The following is a 26167-nucleotide window of genomic DNA, read 5'->3' as shown; positions in this document are numbered from 1 at the left end:
AGTGAATTAACCATTTCCACGGTCCTGAGAGCATATAAGGAGCAGTCATGATAGAGGAGAGCAAAGAGGTTCAAGAAGGGCTTGGACTTTGGGGTTGTCTGCAGAATCATTTTGTTGCATGCCTCTAAGTGCTGAGAGCCCCGGGCCCATCTTCCAAGTCCTGTGGTACAGCTCCCCCAAGAACTTCTCAGACCAGCTAGAAGCCAGCACTACCTGGGACTTTTCAAAGGTCCTCTTGCCTTTCCCCCAGGGATACCCCAGATTCACTTAGAGATAGTGGAGCTGGATCATCTCAAAGAGGCTCTCGTTCTAATCCACCTGTGGTTTGGATTCTAAAGCTTCTGCAAACGTGGAAAAGGGAGTCAAGATATTTACTGTCTTTCAACATTGACTGTAATGGAGCTTTCCCCGCCTCTACATTTTAGGCAGCTGAAACAGACAGACTTTCCTATGTGGGAAACAATTTTGGGACTGGAGCCCTGAAATGCAACACTCTCTGCAGGTAAGGACAAGGGAAAGGGATTGTGGGAAGCCGGGGGCGGGGTGTGTGTGGCACTGGCACTGCTCTTCTTTGTCTTTATTTTAGGGGCAGTGGGGGAAATCTAGAGAGATTTACCAAGTTCCTGTGTTCCCAGACCCCGGGGCCCTCACACCAGCATGCAGACATTCCTGAAATTGAAAAGTGACTTACATTTGTTTAATTTCCTGAAAACCTCATTCATTTGTAATCTTAAAAAAATGTTTTTTGTAAATTAATTAATTTATTTTTGGCTGCGTTGGGTCTTTGTTGCTGCACACGAGCTTTCTCTAGTTGCGGTGAGCGGGGACTACTCTTCATTGTGGTGTGCGGACTTCTCATTGCGGTGGCTTCTCTCGTTGCAGAGCATGGGCTCTAGGCACGCGGGCTTCAGTAATTATGGCACGCAGGCTCAGTAGTTGTGGCTCACAGGCTCTAGAGCGCAGGCTCAGTAGTTGTGGCACACGGGCTTAGTTGCTCCGCATCATGTGGGATCTTCCCGGACCAGGGATCGAACCCGTGTCCCCCATTGGCAGGCAGGTTCTTAACCACTGTGCCACCAGGGAAGTCCCCAAAATTGTTTTTAATTGAGATATAATTGACATATAACATTATATTAGTTTCAGGTGTATAACATAGTGATTCAATGTATGTATATATTGCAAAATGGCCACCACAGTGTCTAGTTAACATCCACACATAGTTACAAAATTTTTTTCTTGTGATGAGAACTTTTAAGACTTACTCTCTTAACAACTTTCAAATATACGCTACAGCATTATTTTCTATAGTCACCATGCTGTACATTACATCTCTAGGACTTACTTATTTTATAACTGGAAGTTTGTACCTTTTGACCACCTTCATTATTTCTGACCACATCATTAACTCACAGTATTCTTTGCTTATAACTATCTTGTTCCCGAAAGGCAGCTGTCTCCACTAATTTGGAATGTGTGATCAATAGGCCAGAGTTTACCAGAAGTCTGCCTTGGAACTAACTACAAGAAAAGGATTTGGTAGTGTCCAAGGCTCCAGAATTTCTGTCTAGCTCTGGAAAGATTACTGACTTGGGGCAATTCTGCCCTTTACTGACCCCCAGTCTACTCCTTGGTACAGTGAAGATTGTCCAGCCTGAACAGTCTTAAGTGTCAGGGGTTGGCATAATGCAGTGTCCTTGTGAAGGTAGCCATCAGTGAATCACAAACAAGCCCCTTTCAGGGTCCCCCCTGAACCACCCTGATAGAAGTCAGATTAGTGTGTATATGCTTGAAACTTTTAACTTTTATCATCCCTTTACAAAGATTTTCTAGTTTAAACTGGTCTTCTCATAATTACCGAGGTCTTACTTGTCTTTGCCTCCATAGAATTTATACGTGCAGTAAATTCTAGTGTTTAATTCTAGATTCTTATATTCCAGAAGGGTTTCCCACTACAGCAGTGAGCCCAAATGTGATCAGCTACAAGAATCACCTGGTGGCTCCCTGCCCCCCGCTGCCCCCGGAGCCTCTTCATGAACCCTTTCCTCCTTTCCCTCCCCATGCAGAGAATTGGCTGCTATAGGGGATTATTGTTACTCCTGAGCAAGTGATGTCTTCCTCAGGTGTATTGGGGCAGAAAGAAGGTTGAGAACTTTTAAGTGGAAAAAAGGAGGTTGTATAAAGAATACCTTTTGAATAATCCATTGTCACTGGTATTATTCCTTCTTTATTCAGGCACTTTGTGGGAATTTTGAACAAGACCTCTGGCCAAATGGAAGTATATGATGCTGAATTGTTCAATATGCAGCCGCTGTTTTCCGGTAGGTCCTAGTCATGAAGGCTCAAAGAAATGCTGAATATTTTAGGTTTGCTGGATGAGTCGGTTTGACTTTTTGATTTGTAAAATATTTTGTAGCTATTTTTTAAAGGTTTTTTTTTTCCCATTTGAAAAAGTTTTAAAAGTGCTTTTACTCAGCAAATATTTATTGATGACCTACTATGCTCCAGGCACAAGTTAGGGGCTGTGAATATAGCAAAACAGACACAGATCCTGTCCCTACAGTGTTTACAGACTTAAGCTCAGGAAACTAATCTTAGTTAAAGCAAGTTGAGCACTGATCAGAGCAGAGTATTGGAGGGCATATATGATATTCTTTTCCATCGAGGGCCTTTCTTAATTTTTAATTGTTCTAGTTGGGGTAGAGGTTTAAAATTTTTTTAAAAAATTTATTTATTTTATTTATTTATTTTTGGCTGTGTTGGGTCTTTGTTGCTGTGCGCAGGCTTTCTCTAGTTGCGGTGAGCGGGGGCTACTCTGTTGAGGTGTGCAGGCTTCTCACTGCGGTGGCTTCTCTTGTTGCGGAGCATGGGCTTCAGTAGTTGCGGCACGCGGGTTCAGTAGTTGTGGCTCACGGGCTCTAGAGCGCAGGCTCAGTAGTTGTGGCACACGGGCTTAGTTGCTCCGCAGCATGTGGGATCTTCCTGGACCAGGGTTCGAACCCGTGTCCCCTGCATTGGCAGGCGGATTCTTAACCACTGCACCACCAGGGAAGCCCTGGAGTAGAGGTTTTAGAATCTCTGGTAGATGATAGAAGTTGCTTACAGGTTAGACAGTAACTTCCAGGTTGATGCAAAGTCTCTACACTCTCTAATTTGGGAAGAGATCCATTTTCTCTCTAATCCACTGGGAGAAGTTACAATACTTCTCCACTTTGGCATTTTAGAATGTTCAGGGCTAGAGTGGGATCTTCCAAAATGATAGATAAGAGGGTCAAACTCAAGGGGCTCCTGTTCCTAAATCTTAAATACTGAGAACCATGGTAGGGGAGGGAGTTAGATAAGGATCATTAGGATCATTGTGAATCTGCTCCATACCTTCAGAGGCATTAGTTCTAATAACTTCCTTCTCTCAAAGCAGTGGTCTCAGCCCTTTTGAGAATCTCATAAGGACCTGGACCTAACTCCTAGAAACATACGGAATTTACAAAAAATGTGAGATTTTGCATATAATTTTAAAGGGATCTTGCATCCCAAAGCCCAGCTGTGAATTTCCTAGGGGTCCATAGTCTCTAGGTTAAGAATTCCCTGCTTTGCAAACAAATATAACTGCACATAAGTTATCCGCCAAATGCTCTTCTATATTCTGAGGAGGCAAAGAAAATTGTTCATTAATTTGTTGATTAAACACGTTTTTGTTTTTACAAGTAAAAAATTTGTAAATATTGGTTAATTCTAACCAGCATATATCAAAAATACGCACAACATTTATTGGGTCCTTACTATGCTCTGGGCACTGTTCTAAGCACTTTCAATGCACTACGTCATTTACTTCACATAACAATCCTGTGGGGTAGGTATTATATTCCTTTTGTTTAATCAGTGATGAACCTCGCCCAGAGGCTAAATGACTTTGGCAGGATCGTACTGCTGGCGTATATGAGAGACCTGGGATTTAAATGTGGCACGGTCACTCCAGAGCTTGTGCTTCTGTCCACTAGATTATATTGCCCCTTACATGAATGCTCTGTGGGAGATTACAGAGCTTCATGTAAATAATACATACCTCATGTTTATGCCTGCTTTTAGGTCTTAAAAAAAATTTTTTTTAACTTTTAAAAAAAATTGAAGTATAGTTGATTTACAGTATTTTGTTTCAGGTGTATGGCATATGATATATATATATATATTTTTTGGCAGATTATATTCTATTATAGTTTATTACAAGCTATTGGGTACAATTCCCTGTACTATACAGTACATCCTTGTTGCTTATCTATTTTATGTATAGTAGTTTGTATCTGTTACTTCCATACTCCTTATTTGTACCTCCCCCACACCCTTAATAACCATAAGTTTGTTTTCTATGTCTGTGAGTCTCTTTTTGTTTTTTTGTTTTTAATTTATTTTAATTTATTTTTGGCTGCGTTGGGTCTTTGTTGCTGCACATGAACTTTCTCTAGTTGCGGTGAGCGGGGGCTACCCTTGTTGCGGTGCATGGGCTTCTCATTGTGGTGGCTTCTCTTGTTGCGGAGCATGGGCTCTAGGCGCGCATGCTTCAGTAGTTGTGGCTCACGGGCTCAGTAGTTGTGGCTCACAGGCTCTAGAGTGCAGGCTCAGTAGTTGTGGCGCACGGGCTTACTTGCTCCGTGGCATGTGGGATCTTCCCGGACCAGGGCTGGAACCCGTGTCCCCTGCATTGGCAGACGGATCCTTAACCACTGAGCCACCAGGGAAGCCCTGTGAGTCTGTTTCTGTTTTGTATATACATTCATTGGTGTTTTTTTAAAAATGTTTTTTAATTAAATTATTTTTATACAGTTTTTAAAGGTTATTTTCCATTTACAGTTATTATAAAATATTGGCTGTATTCCCTGTGTTATACAGTATATCCTTGTAGCTTATTTTATCCATAGTAATTTGTACCTCTTACTCTCCTACCTTTATATTGCCCCTCCTCCTTTCTCTCTCTCCTCACTGGTAACCACTAGTTTGCTCTTTCTATCTGTGAATCTGCTCTTTTTTGTTATATTCACTAGTTTGTTGTATTTTCTAGATTCCACATATAAATGATAGCATACAGTATTTGTCTTTCTCTGTCTGACTTATTTCACTACGCGTAGTGCCCTCCAGGTCCATCCATTTTGTTGCAAATGGCAAAATTTCATTCTTTTTTTTATGGCTGGGTAGTATTCCATTGTGTATATATGTATAATGGCTAGAATAAACCAATATTTACAACTTCTTTACATATAAAAACAAAAATGTGTTTAATTAAGAAATTAATGAACAATTTTACATACATACACAATGGAATGTCCTCAGGGTGTGGTGGCCGCTATTACCTTGATATGGGGTGTGGTTGGTGTTGGGGGTCTAAAGCCCAAGGAGGGTGTGAGGTGGTCCTTCCTTTCTGCTCTATGGCTGTCACCGCCCTGTCAGGGGCAGGGGCTGCTCCCCAGCTGCTAGACCCAGTCTTCTTCCAGGGTCTGGTTGGCCCAGATCCTGTACCAAGCTGTGGTGCGGAGTGAGCCCATGCAGACCTTCTCTTCCTTCCAGATCCCTCTCAGGGCGGAGCAGGGCGGGGGGTGGGGGGGTCCCGACCCTACTACCTGGTTACGTGGAAATCTTTCTTTCTTTTTTTTTTTTTATATTTAATTTATTTTTTTATACAGCAGGTTCTTATTAGTCATCCATTTTATACACATCAGTGCGCTTTGGTTGTATAGGAATTCTTCTGCCAGTTTCTAGTTAGTTTTCCGTGAGAATTGTTCCACATGTAGATGTATTTTTGATGTATTTGTGGGGGGAGGTGAGCTCCAGGTCCCCCTCTTGATCTCTCCTCCTTAGGTCTTTTACAAGGAGGGCAGAACTATATACTGGGAAGAGCAGAGGACTTGGTTTCTAATCCCATCTCTGCATTGCCTGGGGCAAGTCATGTCACCTGGAGGCCTCATGTTTCCTTATTTGTGAAATGAAGGGCTTGGATCCATGACCCCTTCACTTGACTCTAATTTATTCTCCAAATCCTCTAACTGTATACTGAACCTTCATACTAAATGTTCACAGTATACACTCATGTTAAGCTCTGGGAAGTCCTGTACTAAAGAAATCTGTTTTTCTTAGATTAACTGTTAAACAAATATTAAACACTATTACGGTCTGTAGGCCTTAACAGTTTGCTTTTTTTTCTTTGTTTTTGTTTTGTGTTTTGTAGATGAATCAGTTCAGAGTGAATCGACACTAGAGAGTCACACCAAATCTTTTAGAGAAAAGGTAAGTATGACAGAACTAAGATGTGAGACCTAAAGCGAGTTCCTTCCAGGCCTTGGGTTTCTCCATCAGTAAAATGAGCTGGTTGAACACAGGGGTCTCCCTAGCTGCTCCCAGCTCATTCAGTCTGTGGTTCTCTGGACAGTTCCTACTTGCAGAGGCCTCCTTGGCCTCACAGACTGCAGACCTCCTCTCTGGGGCAGCTATACACAGCTCTGTGCCAGTGTCTGGAACTGGTTCTCTGGGCTGTAGCATAACACTTATTTTCAGTATTTAATCCAAGTTTCAGAAAATATTGGAAGCCTGGAAACTTCACATCAAGACAAAGTAAACTTTAGGATTTTCAATGTAGAAGCTTCCTACAAAGCTCATCTCACCCCAGGATGGCAAACTGATTGAGTCTCCAGTGCTGCCTGGAGGGGAGTGAAGCTGTCTTCAGGCTCAGAGGGAGAGTGAGCGATCTATTAGTAATGTCTGTTTTCGGTGTAGGATTGGAAAACCGGTAAGCCGTGTGCCCCAGATTTACCAACCCTAATTCTAGTCTTTTTATTTTACAGGTGAAAACACTGTTGATTTATAAATAGCTCATTGATTTATAAATAGCTCATTACAGTTTATAAAGCAAGTACTTCAAATCTCTTAATATCTTTTGGTTCTTAAAACAAGCCTATGAGGTAGTTAGGTATGAGTCAGCCCAATTTACAGAAGTGGTATTAATGGCTCAGAGAGGCTGTTTACCCGTAGTCACACAGCTAGGAGTAGCAGTGCTCAGCCCGTTCCCAGTGACCAAATTTGTCTTTTGCACAGATGGATTCTTGCATTGAAGCCTTTGGTACCACCAAACAGAAGCGGGCTCTGAACTCCAGGAGAATGAACAAAGTTGGCAGTGAATCTTTGAATAGTGCAGTGGCTAAAGCTGCAGAGAGTATAATTGATACAAAGGGTGTGACTGGTAAGCAGCTGGAACTTGGGGTAAGAGGCTGCTGGTAGAAGCTTTCCCTTCTCTTGAGATCTTTCACGTGCCCCACAGATGGAAGTGATGGGAGTTAGGGCTGGATTCCTTCCTGCTTCTCCCTGAGGGCCTTCTTAGGAACAGACTCTGGAAATCATAAGAAACATCTGACATGGCCTGTTCTCAGTGAGCTCACAGTCGAGTAGAGGAGACAGACATGGGAACGGTTATGTGCCCTCTGTGTCCTTGGTGCCAGGGCTACAGCCTGCAGGGCACAGAGGAGGGAGATGGCCTCAAGTCTCTGTGAGTTACAGGGAGGTTTTAGTCAAAAAGGCTGATGTGATGATGATGAGCTAGCCTCTAGAGACACTTTGAGGTCACTGGATCTTTTTCTTTTCCTAAATTCTTCAGCAGCTTGAATATTAAATTGTATTATTTAAAATGTGTAATGTGTTTATTGTTCAAATGCATTATAAGAACATAAGAGAAAGTTATATATATATGAGAGCAGTTTTTCTATTAAAATGGAATTTTAGTAAGTTTTAGAAAATCTTTCCATACCCGATGATTATATATTTTCCTATGTTGTCTTTCAGTACTTTCACAGTTTAACTTTTTGCATTTACAATTTAATGATGATTTTTTTTTTTGGTCTATGGTATAAACCTAATTTTATATTTTCCAAATGATTAGCCAGTTGTCCCCAACTCCATCCTTTCCTTTTGTAAAAAATGATTTAAAAAATCATCTGTATCATTTTACCATTCTTTTTTAAAAAATTAATTAATTAATTAATTAATTAATTTTTTGGCTGTGTTGGGTCTTCATTTCTGTGCAAGGGCTTTCTCTAGTTGCAGCGAGCGGGGGCCACTCTTCATCGCGGTGCGCGGGCCTCTCACTGTCGTGGCCTCTCTTGTTGTGGAGCACAGGCTCCAGACGCGCAGGCTCAGTAGTTGTGGCTCACGGGCCCAGTTGCTCCGCGGCATGTGGGATCTTCCCAGACCAAGGCTCGAACCCGTGTCCCCTGCATTGGCAGGCAGATTCTCAACCACTGTACCACCAGGGAAACCCCTGCCACATTCTTAATTGTGTTCTCGCTCATCATTCTGACTGGCTATTCTTGTAGCAGCATCAGGTCCTTTTGATTGTAGTAACCTTACCTTCCAGTTTGTTGTCTGATACGGCAAATTTATCCTCCATCCTTATTTTTCACAGATGTACTGGTTATTGTAGCATGCTTTTTTATTTATTTATTTATGGCTGCGTTGGGTCTTTGTTGCTTCACGCGGGCTTTCTCTAGTTGTGGTGAGCGGGGGCTACTCTTCCTTGTGGTGAGCGGGCTTCTCATTGCGGTGGCTTCTCTTGTTGCGGAGCACGGGCTCTAGGGCGCGCAGGCTCAGTAGTTGTGGTGCACGGGCTTAGTTGCTCCACGGCATGTGGGATCTTCCTAGACCACGGCTCAAACCCGTGTCCCCTGAATTGGCAGGTGGATTCTTAACCACTGCACCACCAGGGAAGTCCCGTAGCATGCTTTTTTTTTCCAGGTGATCTTAAGAATTATTTTGTCACGTTCTCTCAAAATCCAGTTGGGATTAATATGGGGAGAATCAGCATCTTTATAATATTATGTTTTCCCATCCAGGAACATAGAAACATGTCTCCATTTAGTCAAAGATATACTTTAATGTCTAAGTAAATTTTTCAATTTTTTTTGTTCAGTTTACTCTCAGCTACTAAAGGACATTTAAAGAGAAAAATAATTCACCCATTTTCCCATCATTCTACAAGACCAACTATTACAATTTTCCTGTTTTCCTCTCTGTTCTTGTCTGTGTGCATACTTAATTCTTACATGGTTATTCCTGTGTTAGCTTTATAATTTGATTTTTCTTTTTCACTGACAATTTGTGAAGTTCAGATGAGGGGGTTCCGGGCGATGATGATCTTGAGTGCACAGGTTGCAGAGTGTGGGGGAACTTGAAGCCGAGCAGGGTGACACTGACACTGACTCTTCCTTCGTTGAAAAGCCCTGGTCAGTGACGCCATCCACGATGACTTGCAGGATGACTCCCTCTACCTCCCTCCCTGCCACGCTGATGCAGCCAAGCCTGAAGACGTGTATAAATTTGAAGACCGTATCCTTCTTGTGGGAGAAACGCCACCTCATTTCCCAGGTTGGGATATGCGCACAGGAGTGGCATGGCCAGGCTCTCTGAGGGTGTCAGTGGTCCTGTGATGCTCATAGAAGCTCGCCCCAGACTCTTGCAGTTGCCCCAGCGCTATTGCTGGGAAGTCAGCGAGGCTCCCTCACTAACTGAGGCACCTGCTGCAGCAGTGGCCTCTCCGGCCTTGGGATTCAAACCCATCCCTCAGCAAAATGCAGAATGCCCACGGTTCAGCCCTGTGGGGGTCACCTTCCATGAAGAGTCAAAATACGACTTTTACGTTGGCCAGTGCCCAAAGTCTAAGGCAGACTGATTTTATAAAGAAGGGTTGGAATGTAGAGTTTCCGTACTTGTGGTTCTAGTCAGATGGAAAGTGCCTGCAGTGGCTTTGTGATAAGGCAGAAAGCCCAGGCAGGCAATGAGCTCTGGGCTGGGAGTCTGGAGAACTGAGTCCTGAAGCTCTGCCCGGACATACTGTGTGATCTTTCCCTCTCTAAGCCTCAAATTTTCCCATCTGTAAAATGTGGCCGATATAAGATGATCTAGCTAGTTGGATGTTTCCATTTTGGTCAGGTTGTTCTTGACCTATAACTAGTTCTTTCCCCTGCGGAGTATGACGCTCTTCAGAGCCCATCTGAAGCTTTCAGGAATGTCACCTCAGAAGAAATACTGAAGATGATTGAAGAGAACAGGTACCCGACTTGGGCAGATGGAGTGTCTGGGGAGTGATGTTGGGATACAACAGTAGTCAGACATGAAGCAGACCTTGGGTGTTAGTCAGTGAGGATATACGTCTGTTCAGCATTTGAACATGAACGAGCTAGTGTTTTCTCAAATGGTTGAGCTCCCAGGCCTGTTGTCCCAAGGCTGTGGGTGGCTTTCAAGAGAGAGAATTGGCCTGTGAGTACGTGGAACCTGTGACTGGGCAGAGGGTGGTGAGGCCTTGTAGTCTGGGGCTGGGAAGTGGAGCTGACCTGTATCGGTCCCCCCACCCCAGCCAATGTTATGCTGTTGCCGATTGTCACTGGTGTGGCCCAAGTGCTGGCCTGGGAGTAGGTGCCAGCTGAAGTGATGGTTTATCTGTGGTGATGTGCTGAGTGAGCTTTTCTAAAGTTAAATTATGTATTTTAAATATAGTATATTTTAAATAATTCAGAGAGGATTTCCTCTCCTCCCTCCACCCCCCCGACCCCCACTTTTTGGCTTTTAAAACAGTTTTTTTTTTAATGATGATGAGGTTTTTTTGCTTTTGAGTTTTTTCTTTTAATAATTTTATCTTGAGAAAATAAAAAGTTGTCAACCCTATGTTGGTTCCCCCAATTTTCGTTTGGAAATTTTACTGGTCAATGAAATCCAAAGTCTTGGAAAATACATGTTTTTCCCTCTCTCCAAAGAAGTGCTCTTTACTGGTTCTTCATTGTCTTGATGTGATTGTGGCTCAGGGGCAGGTGCAGGAATGAGTTCTGGGCTGGGAGTCTGGAGAACCGAGTCCCCATCTGCCTGATGGACTGTGTGATCTTCCCCTGTCTGAGCCTCAGTTTTCCTATATGTAAAATGAGGCCGATACAAGATGATCTTGAAGAGCCTTTTATCGCTGCGAGTTCATGATCCTGATAGTGGTAGAACAACAGTATGTAAAAATAATAGCCAACATTGATGGAGCTCCTACATGTGCCAAGCACTGCTTTCCTTGTCTCATTTAATCCACAAAAACCCGTAGGACAAGGGTACTATCATTGGCCTTAATTTACAGGTGAAGAAACCAAGGCAGAGATGTTCAGAAGCTTGCCCAAGCCACTGCATGGCAGAATGGGGATTCAAACCCAGATAGTTGAGAGGCTGTGCTCCAGACCGCCACATAAGGATTGGGCCCACTATGGCCCGAGTGCCGAGTCTGGCCCACTGCCTGTGAATAAAGTTTTATTGTAACGTAGCTTCAGTCATTTATTTATATGTTATCGATGGCTGCCTTTGCATTACAATGGCAGTGACCATGTTGCCCACAAAATGTATAATATTTGTTATCTAGACCTTTACTGTCCCTGCACTAAATCATGCTCCTCCTATGATAAGGAGCTGGTTGGATGGCCCTTCCTCAGCTGTTGACTGTGTACCAGGTGTGAAGGGTGCCTGCTGTTTTCATTGTGAAGGAGTGAATGGCTCCTGACAGAGCCGGTCTTAACACATTCCTCCTTTTCCCTCCCTCGTTTTAGTCACTGCTCCTTTGTCATAGAAGCGTTGAAGTCTTTGCCATCAAGTGAAGAGAGCCGAGACCGCCAGGCCCGGTGCATATGGTTTCTGGACACTCTCATCAGATTTCGAGCACAGAAAGTGATTAAGCGGAAAAGTAAGTCCATGCTAGACATTTTTTTTTAAATTGAAGTTTAGTTGATTTATATTGTTAGTTTCAGGTGTACAGCAAAGTGATTCAGTTACATATATATTTATACATATATATGTTCTTTTTCAGATTCTGTTCCATTATAGGTTATTACAAGATACTGAATAAAGTTCCTTGTGCAAGGAACAACAACAAGGACACTAGGTCCTTGTTGTTTATTTTATATATAGTAGTGTGTATCTGTTAGTCCCAAACTCCTAATTTATCCCTCCCTGCCCCCCCTTCCCCTTTGGTAACCATAGTTTGTTTTCTATGTCTGTGAGTCTATTTCTGTTTGGTAAATAAGTTCATTTGTATCATGTTTTTAGATTCCACATATAAGTGATATCATATGGTATTTGTCTTTCTCTGTCTGACTTCACTTAGTATGGGAATCTCTAGGTCCATCCATGTTGCTACAAATGGCATTATTTCATTCTATTTTATGGCTGAGTAATATTCCATTGTATATATGTATACCACATCTTCTTTATCCATTCATCTGTTGATGGACACTTAGGTTGCTTCCATGTCTTGGCTATTGTAAATAGTGCTGTGAACTTTGGGGTGCACATATCATGATAGACATTTTATTCTAGTTAGTTTCAGTCTGTTATTTGTCTATAATTCTTAGACTAGCTCTAGTGAGAGAGGAAATGGACATGTCTTTCCATGTCTTTATTTATAACTGTGTAACAGTGGGATTCTGATTGGTACTGCTGACATGCTGAGAGAACTTGCCAAGCCCTTTCCTCGGAAAATAGGGTCGAGTTGGATTATACGATTGCTCAGAGCTAACATTCACTACTTCTGTGTTAGGCAAAGTTGAATATCCAGTCAAATCAAATGAACGTTTTAAGGGACAGTTAGACAAAAATGGGGGAAGAAAAATTGGCCTTGCTTTTGAAGGCTTGTGGCACGTTGTTGTGTCAGCTATTTCTGACTGGGAGAGAAGTCAGTTTCTGCTGGTAACCCGTGCCACCGATCGCCAGGGCATGGGTGGCTGCCACACACTCACGTCCACCCAGAGTCAGAAACCCAGAGGGAGACACCTGTGGTTTTAGGCATAAGGTGCTTGCAGTCGTGTTCCTGTGATTGGGCACCCAAGGGTCTGTACAGACACACCTCGTTCTATTGTGCTTCACTTGATCGTCCTTCGTAGATATTGTGTTTTTTACAAATTGAAGGTTTGTGGCAACCCTGTGTTGAGCAAGTCTGTTGGCGCCGTTTTTCCAAGAGTATCTGTTCACTTTTGTGTCTCTCTGTCAGGTTTCAATAATTCTCACAATATTTTAAACTTTTTCATTGTTATATTTATTATGATGGTCTGTGGTCAGTGATCTTTGATGTCACTACTGTGACTCGCTGAAGGTTCAGATGATGGTTAGCATTTTTTAGCGGTAAAGTATTTTTTAATTAAGATATGGACTTTTTTTATCAGATGGTTTTTATTCTTCAATTTGTTAATGTGGTGTATCACATTGATTGATTTGCGTATATTGAAGAATCCTTGCATCCTTGGGATAAATCCCACTTGATCATGGTGTATGATCCTTTTAATGTGTTGTTGGATTCTGTTTACTAGTATTTTATTGAGGATTTTTGCATCTATATTCATCAGTGATATTGGTCTGTAATTTTCTTTTTTTGTAGTATCTTTGTCTGGTTTTGGTATCAGGGTGATGGTGGCCTCATAGAATGAGTGTTCCTTCCTCTGCAATTTTTTGGAAGCGTTTGAGAAGGATGGGTGTTAGCTCTTCTCTAAATGTTTGATAGAATTCACCTGTGAAGCCATCTGGTCTTGGACTTTTGTTTGTTGGAAGATTTTTAATCACAGTTTCCATTTCATTACTTGTGATTTGTCTGTTCATATTTTCTATTTCTTCCTGGTTCAGTCTTGGAACGTTATACTTTTCTAAGAATTTGTCCATTTCTTCTAGGTTGTCCATTTTATTGGCATAGAGTTGCTTGTAGTAGTCTCTTAGGATGCTTTGTATTTCTGCATTGTCTATTGTAACTTCTCCTTTTTCATTTCTAATTTTATTGAGTTGAGTCCTCTCCCTCTGTTTCTTGATGAGTTTGGCTAATGGTTTTATCAATTTTGTTTATCTTCTCAAAGAAACAGCTTTTAGTTTTATTGATCTTTGCTATTGTTTTCTTTGTTTCTATTTCATTTATTTCTGCTTTGATCTTTATGATTTCTTTCCTTCTGCTGACTTTGGGTTTTGTTTGTTCTTCTTTCTCTAGTTCCTTTAGGTGTAAGGTTAGATTGTTTGAGATTTTTCTTGTTTCTTGAGGTAGGCTTGTATTGCTATAAACTTCCTTCTTAGAACTGCTTTTGCTGCATCCCATAGGTTTTGGATCGTCGTGTTTTCATTGTCATATGTCTGTAGGTATTTTTTGATTTCCTCTTTGATTTCTTCATGATCTCTTGGTTATTTAGTAACGTATTGTTTAGCCTCCATGTGTTTGTGTTTTTTACATTTTTTTCCCTGTAATTGATTTCTAATCTCATAGCATTGTGGTCAGAAAAGATGCTTGATATGATTTCAATTTTCTTAAATTTACTGAGGCTTGATTTGTGACCCAAGATGTGATCTATCCTGGAGGATGTTCCATGTGCACTTGAGAAGAAAGTGTAATCTGCTGTTTTTGGATGGAATGTCCTATAAATATCAATTAAATCTATCTGGTCTATTGTGTCATTTAAAGCTTCTGTTTCCTTAGTAATTTTCTGTTTGGATGATCTGTCCACTGGTGTAAGTGAGGTGTTAAAGCCCCCCACTATTATTGTGTTACTGTTGATTTCCTCTTTTATAGCTGTTAGCAGTTGCCTTATGTATTGAGGTGCTCCTATGTTGGGTGCTTATATATTTATAATTGTTATATCTTCTTCTTGGATTGATCCCTTGATCATTATGTAGTGTCCTTCCTTGTCTCTTGTAACATTCTTTATTTTAAAGTCTATTTTATCTGATATGAGTATTGCTACTCCAGCTTTCTTTTGATTTCCATTTGCATAGAATATCTTTTTCCATCCCCTCACTTTCAGTCTGTATGTGTCCCTAGGTCTGAAGTGGGTCTCTAGACAGCATATATATGTATCTTGGTTTTGTATCCATTCAGCGAGCCTGTGTCTTTTGGTTGGAGCATTTAATCCATTCACGTTTAAGGTAATTATCGATATGTCTGTTCCTATTACCATTTTCTTAATTGTTTTGGGTTTGTTTTTGTAGGTCCTTTTCTCCTCTTGTGTTTCCCACTTAGAGAAGTTCCTTTAGCTGTTGTAGAGCTGGTTTGATGGTGCTGAATTCTCTTAGCTTTTGCTTGTCTGTAAAGCTTTTGATTTCTCCATCGAATCTGAATGAAATCCTTGCTGGGTAGAGTAATCTTGGTTGTAGGTTCTTCCCTTTCATCACTTTAAATATGTCATGCCACTCCCTTCTGGCTTGTAGAGTTTCTGCTGAGAAATCAGCTGTTAACCTTATAGGAGTTCCCTTGTATATTGTCATTTTTCCCTTGCTGCTTTCAATAATTTTTGCCTTTAATTTTTGCCAATTTGATTACTATGTGTCTCCGCGTGTTTCTCCTTGGGTTTATCCTGTGTGGGACTCTCTGCGCTTCCTGGACTTGGGTGGCTATTTCCTTTCCCATGTTAGGGAAGTTTTCGACTATAATCTCTTCAAATATTTTCTTGGGTCCTTTCTCTCTTCTCCTTCTGGGACCCCTATAATGTGAATGTTGTTGCGTTTAATGTTGTCCCAGAGGTCTCTTCGGCTGTCTTCATTTCTTTTCATTCTTTTTTCTTTATTCTGTTCCGCAGCAGTGAATTCCACCATTCTGTCTTCCAGGTCACTTATCCGTTCTTCTGCCTCAGTTACTCTGCTATTGATTCCTTCTAGTGTATTTTTCATTTCAGTTATTGTATTGTTCATCTCTGTTTGTTTGTTCTTTAATTCTTCTAGGTCTTTGTTAAACATTTCTTGTATCTTCTTGATCTTTGCCTCCATTCATTTTCTGAGGTCCTGGATCATCTTCACTATCATTAGTCTGAATTCTTTTTCTAGAAGGTTGCCTATCTCCACTTCATTTAGTTGTTTTTCTGGGGTTTTATCTTGTTCCTTCATCTGGTACATAGCCCTCTGCCTTTTCATCTTGTCTGTCTTTATGTGAAAGTGGTTTTTGTTCCACAGGCTGCAGGATTGTAGTTCTTCTTGCTTCTGCTGTCTGCCCTCTGGTGGATTAGGCTATCTAAGAGGCTTGTGCAAGTTTCCTCTGGACATTGTTTCTTAATTTTCATTTTTAATTAATTAATTATTGGACACTTTTTTTTAAACATGATACTGTTGCATACTTAATAGACTACAGTATACTATAAACATAACTTATACGCACTGGGAAACCAAAAAGTTCATGTGACTCGCTTTATTGCGGTGGTCTGGAACCAAACCTGCAATGTCTCTGAGCTATGCCTGTACTCATGTTTTTCACTATTTGCTTAATTCTTATTTTCACATTCCAGCCTCCCTTTCTTTCCCTCTCCCTGGGCTTTCTCCACAATCTGTTTTGCTTTCTAACATCTTTTGAACTCTGTATCTTTAAGCCTCATTGGAGTCTGCTTTTCTTTCCTGTCACCACCCTGTCATGAACATCTCTTGTGCATGTATGGTCTGCAGGCTGAAGCACACTTGAGCACATGTTCATTTGAAAGTGGCTGTTCTGTTTCACAAGCCCCTTCTTCTCTTCCCACATGCCTCTGTTTATTCCAGTGGCCCAACTGTTGTCTTCTTTTCCCAGCTCATAGGTGAGGTGTGTCCTGAGAGTTTTGAAAGAGAACGATCAGACTCTATTTTGTCTTGTAGGTGCCCTGGGACCTGGAATTCCCCACATCATTAACACCAAACTGCTGAAGCAGTTTACCTGCTTGATCTACAACAATGGCAGGTCAGGGGGCTTGATTTCTCGGCTTCTGCCTGTAAAGGAGAAAGCAGGACAGGGAGGGTGGTGAGAGTGGGGAGGGGGCTTGGATTGCAGTCTGTGTCCACAGAGACACTGTGCTGAAGAGGGCACTGCCATTTGGAGGGCTCCTGGGGTCAAGTGAGTTTAGGCAACACTGTAGTACAGACTCTATCCCTTTGGGAGAAGCTCACGTTAAAGGCTCTGGGAAGTCCTGTAACAGAGACTTCACGTCACACTCTTCTTCCAAGGACCTCTGCCTAATGTCCACGGAACTACTGTTGTCTGGAGAGGCAGTGTTGCAGGAAAGGGCAGGCCAGTGGGATGACTTTGAGGAAAGCACCCCAAGCAGCACACCTGGGCTTCCTTCCTGCCGCTTGCTTGCAGTGTGTGTCCTGCTCTGAGTGTGCTTGGAAGAATCATCAGCAGCTGAGTTTGGGATGACTGTTTTCCCAGCAGCCCTGCTGAGCAGGCCGGGAAGATGGGGAGGGTCCTCGCCAGTGCGAGGCTCTGACTGTGCCTGGGGAAGGTGCGGCCTTCTCTGTCCCCTTGGAGGGACACGGGCATTGGCTCACTGCTCCACTGTGCGTGAAGGCTTGGGCACCACAACGGGACAAGGGATGTTGCTCTAATTCCTTTTCTTCTCCCCGGGATGAGAAGCCATTTTGAATGCATAAGGGAACAGGCTTGGATGTTTTTCCTTTGCTTTTGGAGAAATCATCTCGGAGTTTAATTTTGTCTCTCTTTTATTGCCACTGATTTGCAGTTTGCGGAACTTAATTTCAGACTCTATGAAGGCAAAGATCACCGCCTATGTGATCATACTGGCTTTGCACATAAACGGCTTCCAGATTGACCTGACAGTGTTACAGAGGGACTTGAAGCTCAGTGAGAAAAGGTGAGCACAAAAGAAGAAAAAGCTCCCTTAGGGCGCCTTGATGTAGTTCTGGTACTGCTGGAAAGCATGAGGCACTGTCGAGGGACCTGGGGACAGTTTTCAGATGAATGAATAATTGATTGAATGGATGGGCAATCAGACATTACCGCGTGCCTTCGCTTTGCTAGGCACAGTACCAAATCTGTTATAATATCTCAGTGATGTCGCTAAGAAACAGTGGAAGAATCTTTGGTTCAGAGAAGTCAGTGACTTTCCCAGGGTCACACAGCCAAGAAGGGGAATAGTTGGGCTTCAAACCTGAGCCTTCCATCCCTGTGTAACTGGGCAACCTCCAGTCTCCAAACTGCTGTCTCTGGGAAGAGGGACTCTGTATGGTCCCGATGGGGTAACCTAGGGGTGGAAGTTATATAAGAGAACCCCAATTTCAGCTTAGCATAAAGCACTTTTCTCAGAGTCAGATGGAAGAAGCTGCCAGGGGGTTGTCCAAGGCAAGGCAGAGCTGCAGTTTGGCAGGGATGTCACACTTGGGCTTCTCTGACCTGACTGGGAGGATTGGCAGAGGTGGCAACCTTTAAGGCCCTTTCTAGCCCTGCTAGAAGGGATTCAGACTGAGTAGGGAGCAGAGCCTCCCAGGATGCTGAACTGTGGGGTATATTGGCCTTTGTCAGTGATTTAGGAGCATCTGACCTCCAAGGACCCTGATGGTGTTTCAGGAGAGCCTAGGAAAACACCCTTATCTGGACTCTTCTAGCAGTCCAGAGAGGGATTATTCTGAGGGCTCCACAGATGGCATTCTCATGAGTAGTGAGTTTGAACATACAAGAGAAACAGATACCTGAAGTCTGTAAAATTCTAGCAAGTGCTCAATCCTTGCTATAAGAAGTAAACACAGTTATCAGTAGGATCTAGATAACCTGGTTTTCCATCATTTATATAGATATTTTCTAATGGCAACACATTAAAATGGGAATCTGATGGCTCTCGGGGGGATCTTGTCTGCCTCTCTGCTGGGAGCTTTGCCCCTTGTGGCTATCTTGGGAATTCTGTCTTCATGGCCTGGAGCACGAATGTGCTGCCCCCTCCTGCCAAGCCTCCCTGAGCGTTCACATTGAGGAGACTCTCCATTTGTTTTATGTGTTTGTGTTTGTTCCTTAGGATGATGGAGATAGCGAAAGCCATGAGGCTGAAGATCTCTAAAAGAAGGGTTTCTCTGGCAGTGGGCAGGGAGGAGGATCACAAACTGGGCACCCTGTCCATCCCACTGCCCCCAGCCCAGGCCTTGGACCGTCAGTCAAAGCGGAGGAAAATCACCTAGAGGTGTGCTTTCCAGACAGAGCATTTTGGCCACATCATAGCCACTCCTTCTATCCATTTGCATTTTTATTTGTAAAGAAAGAGGGATAAAGAAGCCGTGCTTTGGCACGGGTATGAAGCCAGAAGCCAGCATCTCAGTTGTGCTGGTCTCAAGCAGAAACATAAAGTGTTGGCCCTATTGGACTCCATCTCCCTCCTTTGGTGTCGCTGTGGTTGTAAATGGCAGATGGTTGGTGTGTGGGATGTGGGAGGCTGGGCCTGGGGTAGGCCGAAGCAAAAGATCTCACAGGCTGAACCTTGGACCACATCTGACGGATAAAGGTTAATAAAGAGAAATGTGAAGTGCTGTGGAAGGCCCAGTGGAGGAGTACGTGGTGAGGACAAAGCCCAGTAGGGCTGGAAGAGGAGGCTTCAGGTCACCAATGTGATGGGCTTGCCAAAACAGACTAATTTAGTTCCGGGCTGCTGAAACAGAGCAGAGCCAAATCAGAGGAAATGATTAACCCACTTGCTCTGCCTGGCTCAGGCCACACAGAGGGCAGGAGTCAGCTCTGAAAGCCACGTTTTTGAGGGGAGTGAATCAGTCAGAGTTCAGTGCAGAAAACAAATGGTCCTAGATATTCTTAAGGAGAAAGGAGTTTAATACATGGATATAAAGTACTATAAAATTGTTAAAGGGTTGCAGGAGCGGGAATTAGGAGGTTGCTACTGGAACTGCTGAGTTCAAGAACACATCTGGGGTGGCCAGCCAGGCATGAAGAAGCCACTTGAATTCATGAAGCTACTTGAATTCAGCTGCTTCTTGAACTCATGAAGCTGGCAACTTGACACTGAAATTCTGGTTCAGCCACCCATGCTATCAGTACCCATGCTCTACCTCCTTGCTTGTCAGCACAAACAGCCAAAAGATTAAGAGGCTGGCTTCCATCTTGCTTCCTTCTTCTCTGAGTACATATATAGGAACTTAATTTGCAACTAGAATCCTAGCAGCAAGGGAGTCTTGGAAATAGGTTTCAGCCTCTAGTTACAGGAAGCCATACCAGAAGCTGATGGGAAGGGATGCTGACTGCCACCAACCTTATTTGCAAGGGGGAGATGGAGAAGTCAGTGTCCAGAGGGGTGCTGTGAGGAACGGGACTATGACATGGAGAGACTTAGGTATGTGGCTAATGCTCAGACTCAGCTCTATTTTTTTTAAAAGAGAAGGTGACTATTTAAAAAAAATTTTTTTAAACATCTGTTTTTTATTTATTATTATTATTTTTTTAATTTATTTTTTGGCTGCGTTGGGTCTTCGTTGCTGTGTGCGGGCTTTCTCTAGTTGCAGCAAGAGGGGCCTACTCTTCGTTGCAATGCGTGGACTTCTCATTGCGGTGACTTCTCTTGTTGCGGAGCACAGGCTCTAGGTGTGCAGGCTTCAGTAGTTGCAGCACGCAGGCTCAGTAGTTGCGGCATGCGGGCCCTAGAGCGTGCGGGCTTCAGTAGTTGCAGGATGCGGGCTCAGTAGTTGTGGCTTGCGGGCTCTAGAGCGCAGGCTCAGTAGTTGTGGCACACAGGCTTAGTTGCTCCGCGGCATGTCAGATCTTCCCAGACCAGGGATCGAACCAGTGTCCCCTGCACTGGCAGGTGTATTCTTAACCACTATGCCACCAGGGAAGTCCCCCAGACTCAGCTCTTCAAGGTTCTTCTGAGGCAGTGGGAGCAGCTGAGGTGTGTGGTGCTCGTGCTGGGGGCCAGGGGCAGTGGAGGAAGGAAGACAGAATCCAGCTCTCTCTGAAAATGAGAAAGGAGGAAGTTTACACAGCAGCTGGGACATCCGTTAGGGAATACATGGTAAAAATGGGCCTTGGATGACTCATTCAGGACAGGTGATCCTTATATTTCTTTGAGCACTGGGATGTGGTTATCAGAGCCACTTCTATGGCAAGGCCAGGCTTAAAGTGCACATTTTCCATGCTCTTGTCTGGCTTGTCCCCATTTGTATCTGATCCTGGGTAGTGGGCACTTGTAGCATACTTGATCTCCCTCCAGCAGAGATGTGAGCAGGAAATCTAAATGCCTCTTGTTTTTCTTTACCTAAGCTGTTGTGAAAATCAGGTATGTGACTCTGCATCAGAAAAAAAAAAATATCCTAATCTGTCTCTGGGAAAAGAATTCCTAGTGTGCTTATGGCTTAAAATGTGTTTTCATGCATACTTTTTAGATTCTGATGGTTTTGACACCTTGAGGCTTAATTTCCAGCAGTGATTAGATCACAGCATGTGACCTGGCCTCTGAAGAGCCTCTGTCCTAGTGGGGAAGCAGCTTTCTTTAGTCACTCACAAAGAGGAGTGATATTGATGGGGAAAAGCCTAGGATGGTAAATATACAATTGATCCTTGAACAACATGAATTTGAACTGCCTGGGTCCATTTATACATGGATTTTTTTCAATAGTAAACACTAGAGTACCATGCAAGTGGTTAGTTGAACCCACAGATGTGGAACGGATATGGAGGGCTGACATAAATTATATGTGGATTTTTCAACTGCATGGAGGGTCAGTGCCCCTAACCCTTTGCATTGTTCAGGGGTCAGCTGTATACTTGTCCTGGGTGACAACAGGTATACTTCACTAATTGTAGGTGATGCAGTCCCAGAGGTTGACAAACGCAAGTTTCTGTTCATCAAGGGGTTTGGGGTCAGAAGGCTCAAAAGAGAGGGTCCTTTTCAACAAGTCTCGTGAGAGGGTGCCTAACACAGTGCCTGGCATATAAGCGCCAGTGTCGGTGGAATGAATCATAGTGCATGAGCTGCACCTTCTTTCCTTGGCAGAGCTATTAGGCAGTAAACATTCGTAGAATAATGGGATCGTACTAGGTTTTTTCTAGCTCTAAAACCCCATTTATGTACTGATATTCACAGAGGATTCCTTGATCCATCCAAGTTATTTGCCATGTTGCTTGATGACCTCTTTGAAGAAAAACAGACTGTGGGCTAGATGCTTGTACCTTTAATAAGATTTGCAGTTTGTGGAATAACTTACGGGTGTTAACAGAATGAAGTCTGTTCCCTGGAGGGAAGTTTTTGTGGCCCTGACGTGCTGGACATTTAACACTGATGAAGTCAAAGAAGGTGTATTTAACATACCTGCAGAGGACCCAACCTGGAAATAGCTAATTAGGTAAAAATTTTTAAAGTGCCTTCCTTTAAGAAGACAGATCAACAGACTTTTTCAATGCAGAGGATTCAGTGCCACCATGGGGATAACACAGGTGGGTAGGTGAGCATGGAGGAAGGGCACATAACTAACTAAGATTTGAAGAGATCAAGGAAAGTGTTCCATGGAATGATGATGAAGTAGGATCCTGAAGTATGGGTGGATTTAGCCAGGGAGACAGATTTTTGGCTCAATTAAGGAAAAAATAATCAGATGGAGTAGATTCTCTTGGGTGGGTCTGGGCTGTGTGGGAGAGCAAGCCCTGCACAGTCAACCAATGCAGGCTACTCAGAGCAGTCTCCTTCCAGATGCTTCCCCAACCACGGAAGAGCTAGGGTAGGATAGGTGTTCCGTGTTCCTCCCACTTCTGCCTCCAAATGACGTGGCGGAAGATGGGCACTGTATGTGTGTGTGTCCCAGCTGTTCCTATTACAGAAGCCCTAGGTAACAGCCTTACTCATACATCTTCTGTATACAAGCTCTTAACATTTGATAGGGAACGTTCAACTCCTGGCCTTCACAGGCATCACCACTCAGAACTCAGTTCCTTCTGGGGAGAGCAATCGAGATGGCGGAGTAGTAGGATGTGAAGCTCACCACCTCCTTTCACAAATACATCAAAAATACATCTAGGGCTTCCCTGGTGGCGCAGTGGTTGAGAATCTGCCTGCCAATGCAGGGGACACGGGTTCGAGCCCTGGTCTGGGAAGATCCCACATGCTGCGGAGCAACTAGGCCCGTGAGCCACAATTACTGAGCCTGCACGTCGGGAGCCTGTGCTCCGCAACAAGAGAGGCCACGAGAGTGAGAGGCCTGCGCACTGCGATGAAGAGTGTCCCCCACTTGCCGCAACTAGAGAAAGCCCTCACACAGAAACAAAGACCCTACACAGCCATAAATAAATTAATTAATTAAAAAAAAATACATCTACATGTGGAAAGGTTCTCACAGAATATCCACTGAATGCTGGCAGAAGACCTCATACCTCTGAAAGACCAAGGAAATCTATGTAGGTGGGTAGGACAAAAAGGAAAAAAGTGAGAAAGGAATCAGGATGGGACCTGGGCCCCTGGGAGGGAGCTGTAAAGAAGGAAAGGTTCCCGCACCCTCGGAAGTTCCTTCGCTGGTGGAGAGATCAGCCATTATAAGAGGGAGCTTCAGAGCCTTGGAGTAGAGCACAGCAACCAGTTTGCAGCAGCTAGAATGGAGACAGACCTGCACAGACGGTCAGTGCCACTGCTTTGCACTTCCCAGCCTGAGGTGCGTGTCCACTGGTGCGGGGCAGGGGCTGGATGAAGAAGCTCGGGCTTTGGAGATCAGACCTGGGGAGAGGACTGGGGTGGGCTGTGCGGAAACAGCCTGAAGGGGTTGGAGTCTGGTGCAACCACAGCTGAGGCTGTACGAGGAGGAAGCCTGGGCTGCCTTAGAGGCCAGGCACCATTGTGTGGGCAGTGTGCAAGGGGAGGGGCAGAACCTGCCATTACAGCCTTTTCCCCTGCGCAAGCTCTCAGGCAGCAGAACACTTCCTACACTCACTGCAGGAGCCGTCTCGAGCTGCTGACTCTGCCCTCCCGGGGATCAGAGTTGCGAGCTGCCTCTGCTCCCATGGCGTGCTCCAGGGCCATGCATGAGCTGCCACTGCCACTGAGATTCCCACGACTGGGCACCAGCTGCCACATCTGCACACCCCGTTAAGGGGATAATGGCCAGCAAGTGCTGAGGAAAGAGGTGATAGGCAGCCATACTAAGAACAGCCCTTGAACCAAAAATGTTAAACCCACACAAGCTACACAAGGATGCTCCCACATATAAAGAGCCTTCTAAGACCACAGTAGATAACTGTTTCTCCTAAACTCACAGAATAAGAGAAATATAAGTAAAATGAAGAAGCAGAGGAGCCACTCCCAGTTAAAAGACCAAGAGAATTCCCCTGAAAGAACAATGAAACAGACCTCTTTAGTCTAACAGACACCAATTTCAAAAAGACACTGATTTCAAAAAGGAGATAATAAAAATATTGAAGGAATTAAGAAAGGCTATCGACAAAAATGCAAGAGCACTGTAAAAAGGAACTGGAAACTATACAGAGGAACCAAGAAAAACTAGAAAACTCATTTGCTGAGACAAAAACAACTAAAGGCAATGAATAGAATAAATAATGCAGAACGAACAAGTAACCCGGAAGACAGAATAATGGAAATCACCCAATCAGGACAGCAGACAGGAAGCCAAATGAATAAAAAATGAAAGCAATATAAGAGACCTATGGGATAATACAAAGCATGCCAATCTAGGCATAATAGGGAATCCAGGAGGGGGAGAAAGAGTAAAGGGGATTGGAAATGTATTTGAAGAAATTATGGCTGAAAACTTACTAAACCTAAAGAAGGAAACACATCCAGGTACAGGAAGCACAGAGGGTCCAAAACAAAGTAAACCCAAACAGGCCTACACCAAGACATTTTATAATAAAAACGGTAAAAATTAAAGAGAGGATTCTAAAGGCAGCAGGAGAAAGAGTTAATTACAAGGGAAGCCCCATAAGGCTATCAGCTGATTTCTCTCCAGAAACGTTTCAGGCCAGAAGGGAGTGGCAAGATATATTCAAAGTCCTGAAAGGGAAAAATCTGCAACCTAGGATACTTTACCCAGCAAGATTATCATTTAGAATAGGAGAGAGAAAGAATTTCTGAGACAAACAAAAATGAAAAGAATACAGCAATACTAAACCTATCCTAAAGAAAATATTGAAATCTTCTCTAAATAGAAAAGAAGAATATATAGGAAAGAGAAAATCACAATTGGAGAGCAAATCACCTATAAATAAGCCAGTACACAGATTTTTAAAAAATCAAAAAATTTCGTGAACGTGATGATACCACAATGAACAGCAAAAGGATGAACATGAAGATGTAAAAGAGGACATCAAAATCATAAACTGTGGTGGAGGAGAGTCAGAAAATGTAGATTTTTTTTCCATTTCCTAGAATGTGTTTGAGCCTCTATGACTACTAGTCTAAGGCAAGGAGATAGAAGATGGGGTTAACATACTTGAAAAACAGGGTAACCACAAATCAAAAACATACGATAGATTCACAAAAACCAAAAAGAAGAGAACGTAAGTATAATACAAAAGAAGATCATCAAACCACAAAAGGAAAAACAGAAAGGGACAAAGAGGAAATATAAAATCAACAGGAAACCAAGGTTAAAATGGCAATAAATACATATCTATCAATAATTATTTATTAGTGGACTAACTACTCCAATCAGAAGACACAGAGTGGCAGATTGGATTAAAAAAACAAGAGCTTACAATATGCTACCTAGAGGAGACCCACTTTAGGGCAAAGGACACACATAGATTGAAAGTGAAGAGATGGAAAAATATTTCATGCAAATGGAAATGAAAAGAAAGTGGGGGTCGCAATACTCATATCTGACAAAATATACTTTAAAACAGAAGCCGTAAAGAAAGATAAAGAAGGACAGTATATAATGATAAAAGGATCAATACAAGAAGAGGATTTTACAGTCATCAACATATATGCACCTAATATAGAAGCACCCAAATACATAAAATACTAATAGACATAAAGGCAGAAATTGACAATCATACAATGATAGTAGGAAACTTCAGCACCACACTCACACCAATGGACAGGTTTTCTAGACAGAAAATCAGTAAGGCAACAGAGATCCTAAATGATACAACAGAACAGTTAGACCTAATTGATATTTTCAGGACATTACACCCCCCAAAAATAGAATACACATTCTTTTCAAAGGCACATGGAACATTCTCTAGGATTGACCACATATTAGGGCACAAAACTAGCCTCAACAAATTTAAGAGTATAGAAATTATCTCAAGCATCTTCGTGACCATAAGAGCATGAAACTAGAAATCAACCACAGAAAAAGAAATCAGAAACAATTACATGGAGACTAAACATACTACTAAAAAAACCAATGGGTCAACGATGAAATCAAAGAGGAAATTTAAAAATAACTTGAGACAAATGACAATGAGAAC

General features: G+C 43.0%; 2 protein-coding genes across 9 annotated transcripts in view; one reads left to right on the top strand and one right to left on the bottom strand.

Annotated features, from left to right (window-relative positions):
- The window catches only part of POLR1E (RNA polymerase I subunit E), a 33191-nt gene extending 14076 nt beyond the window's left edge, over positions 1–19115 (top strand). For 4 of the 5 annotated variants that reach the window (XM_061200232.1, XM_061200230.1, XM_061200228.1 and 1 more), the window contains 10 exons: positions 426–502; positions 2233–2318; positions 6212–6270; positions 7075–7219; positions 9247–9354; positions 9980–10076; positions 11598–11731; positions 16627–16708; positions 17487–17618; positions 18774–19115. In XM_061200232.1, the coding sequence (XP_061056215.1) occupies positions 426–502; positions 2233–2318; positions 6212–6270; positions 7075–7219; positions 9247–9354; positions 9980–10076; positions 11598–11731; positions 16627–16708; positions 17487–17618; positions 18774–18933 (1080 nt within the window). In that variant the 3' untranslated portion in view covers positions 18934–19115. The remainder of the gene's footprint in view (positions 1–425; positions 503–2232; positions 2319–6211; positions 6271–7074; positions 7220–9246; positions 9355–9979; positions 10077–11597; positions 11732–16626; positions 16709–17486; positions 17619–18773) is intronic. The other variant, XM_061200233.1, reaches the window with a different exon arrangement.
- Positions 19116–20216: 1101 nt separating this feature from the next.
- Positions 20217–26167, bottom strand: part of FBXO10 (F-box protein 10) — a 64357-nt gene continuing 58406 nt past the window's right edge. For all 4 annotated transcript variants that reach the window (XM_061200220.1, XM_061200224.1, XM_061200222.1 and 1 more), the window contains one exon: positions 20217–20705. The gene's annotated coding sequence lies outside the window, so the exon portion shown is untranslated. The remainder of the gene's footprint in view (positions 20706–26167) is intronic.

The sequence above is a fragment of the Eubalaena glacialis genome, chromosome 9, assembly GCF_028564815.1.
Source record: "Eubalaena glacialis isolate mEubGla1 chromosome 9, mEubGla1.1.hap2.+ XY, whole genome shotgun sequence".
Lineage (NCBI taxonomy): Eukaryota > Metazoa > Chordata > Mammalia > Artiodactyla > Balaenidae > Eubalaena > Eubalaena glacialis.
The sequence above is the reverse complement of the archived record's forward strand: the minus strand, read 5'-3'. Positions and strand labels throughout refer to the sequence as shown.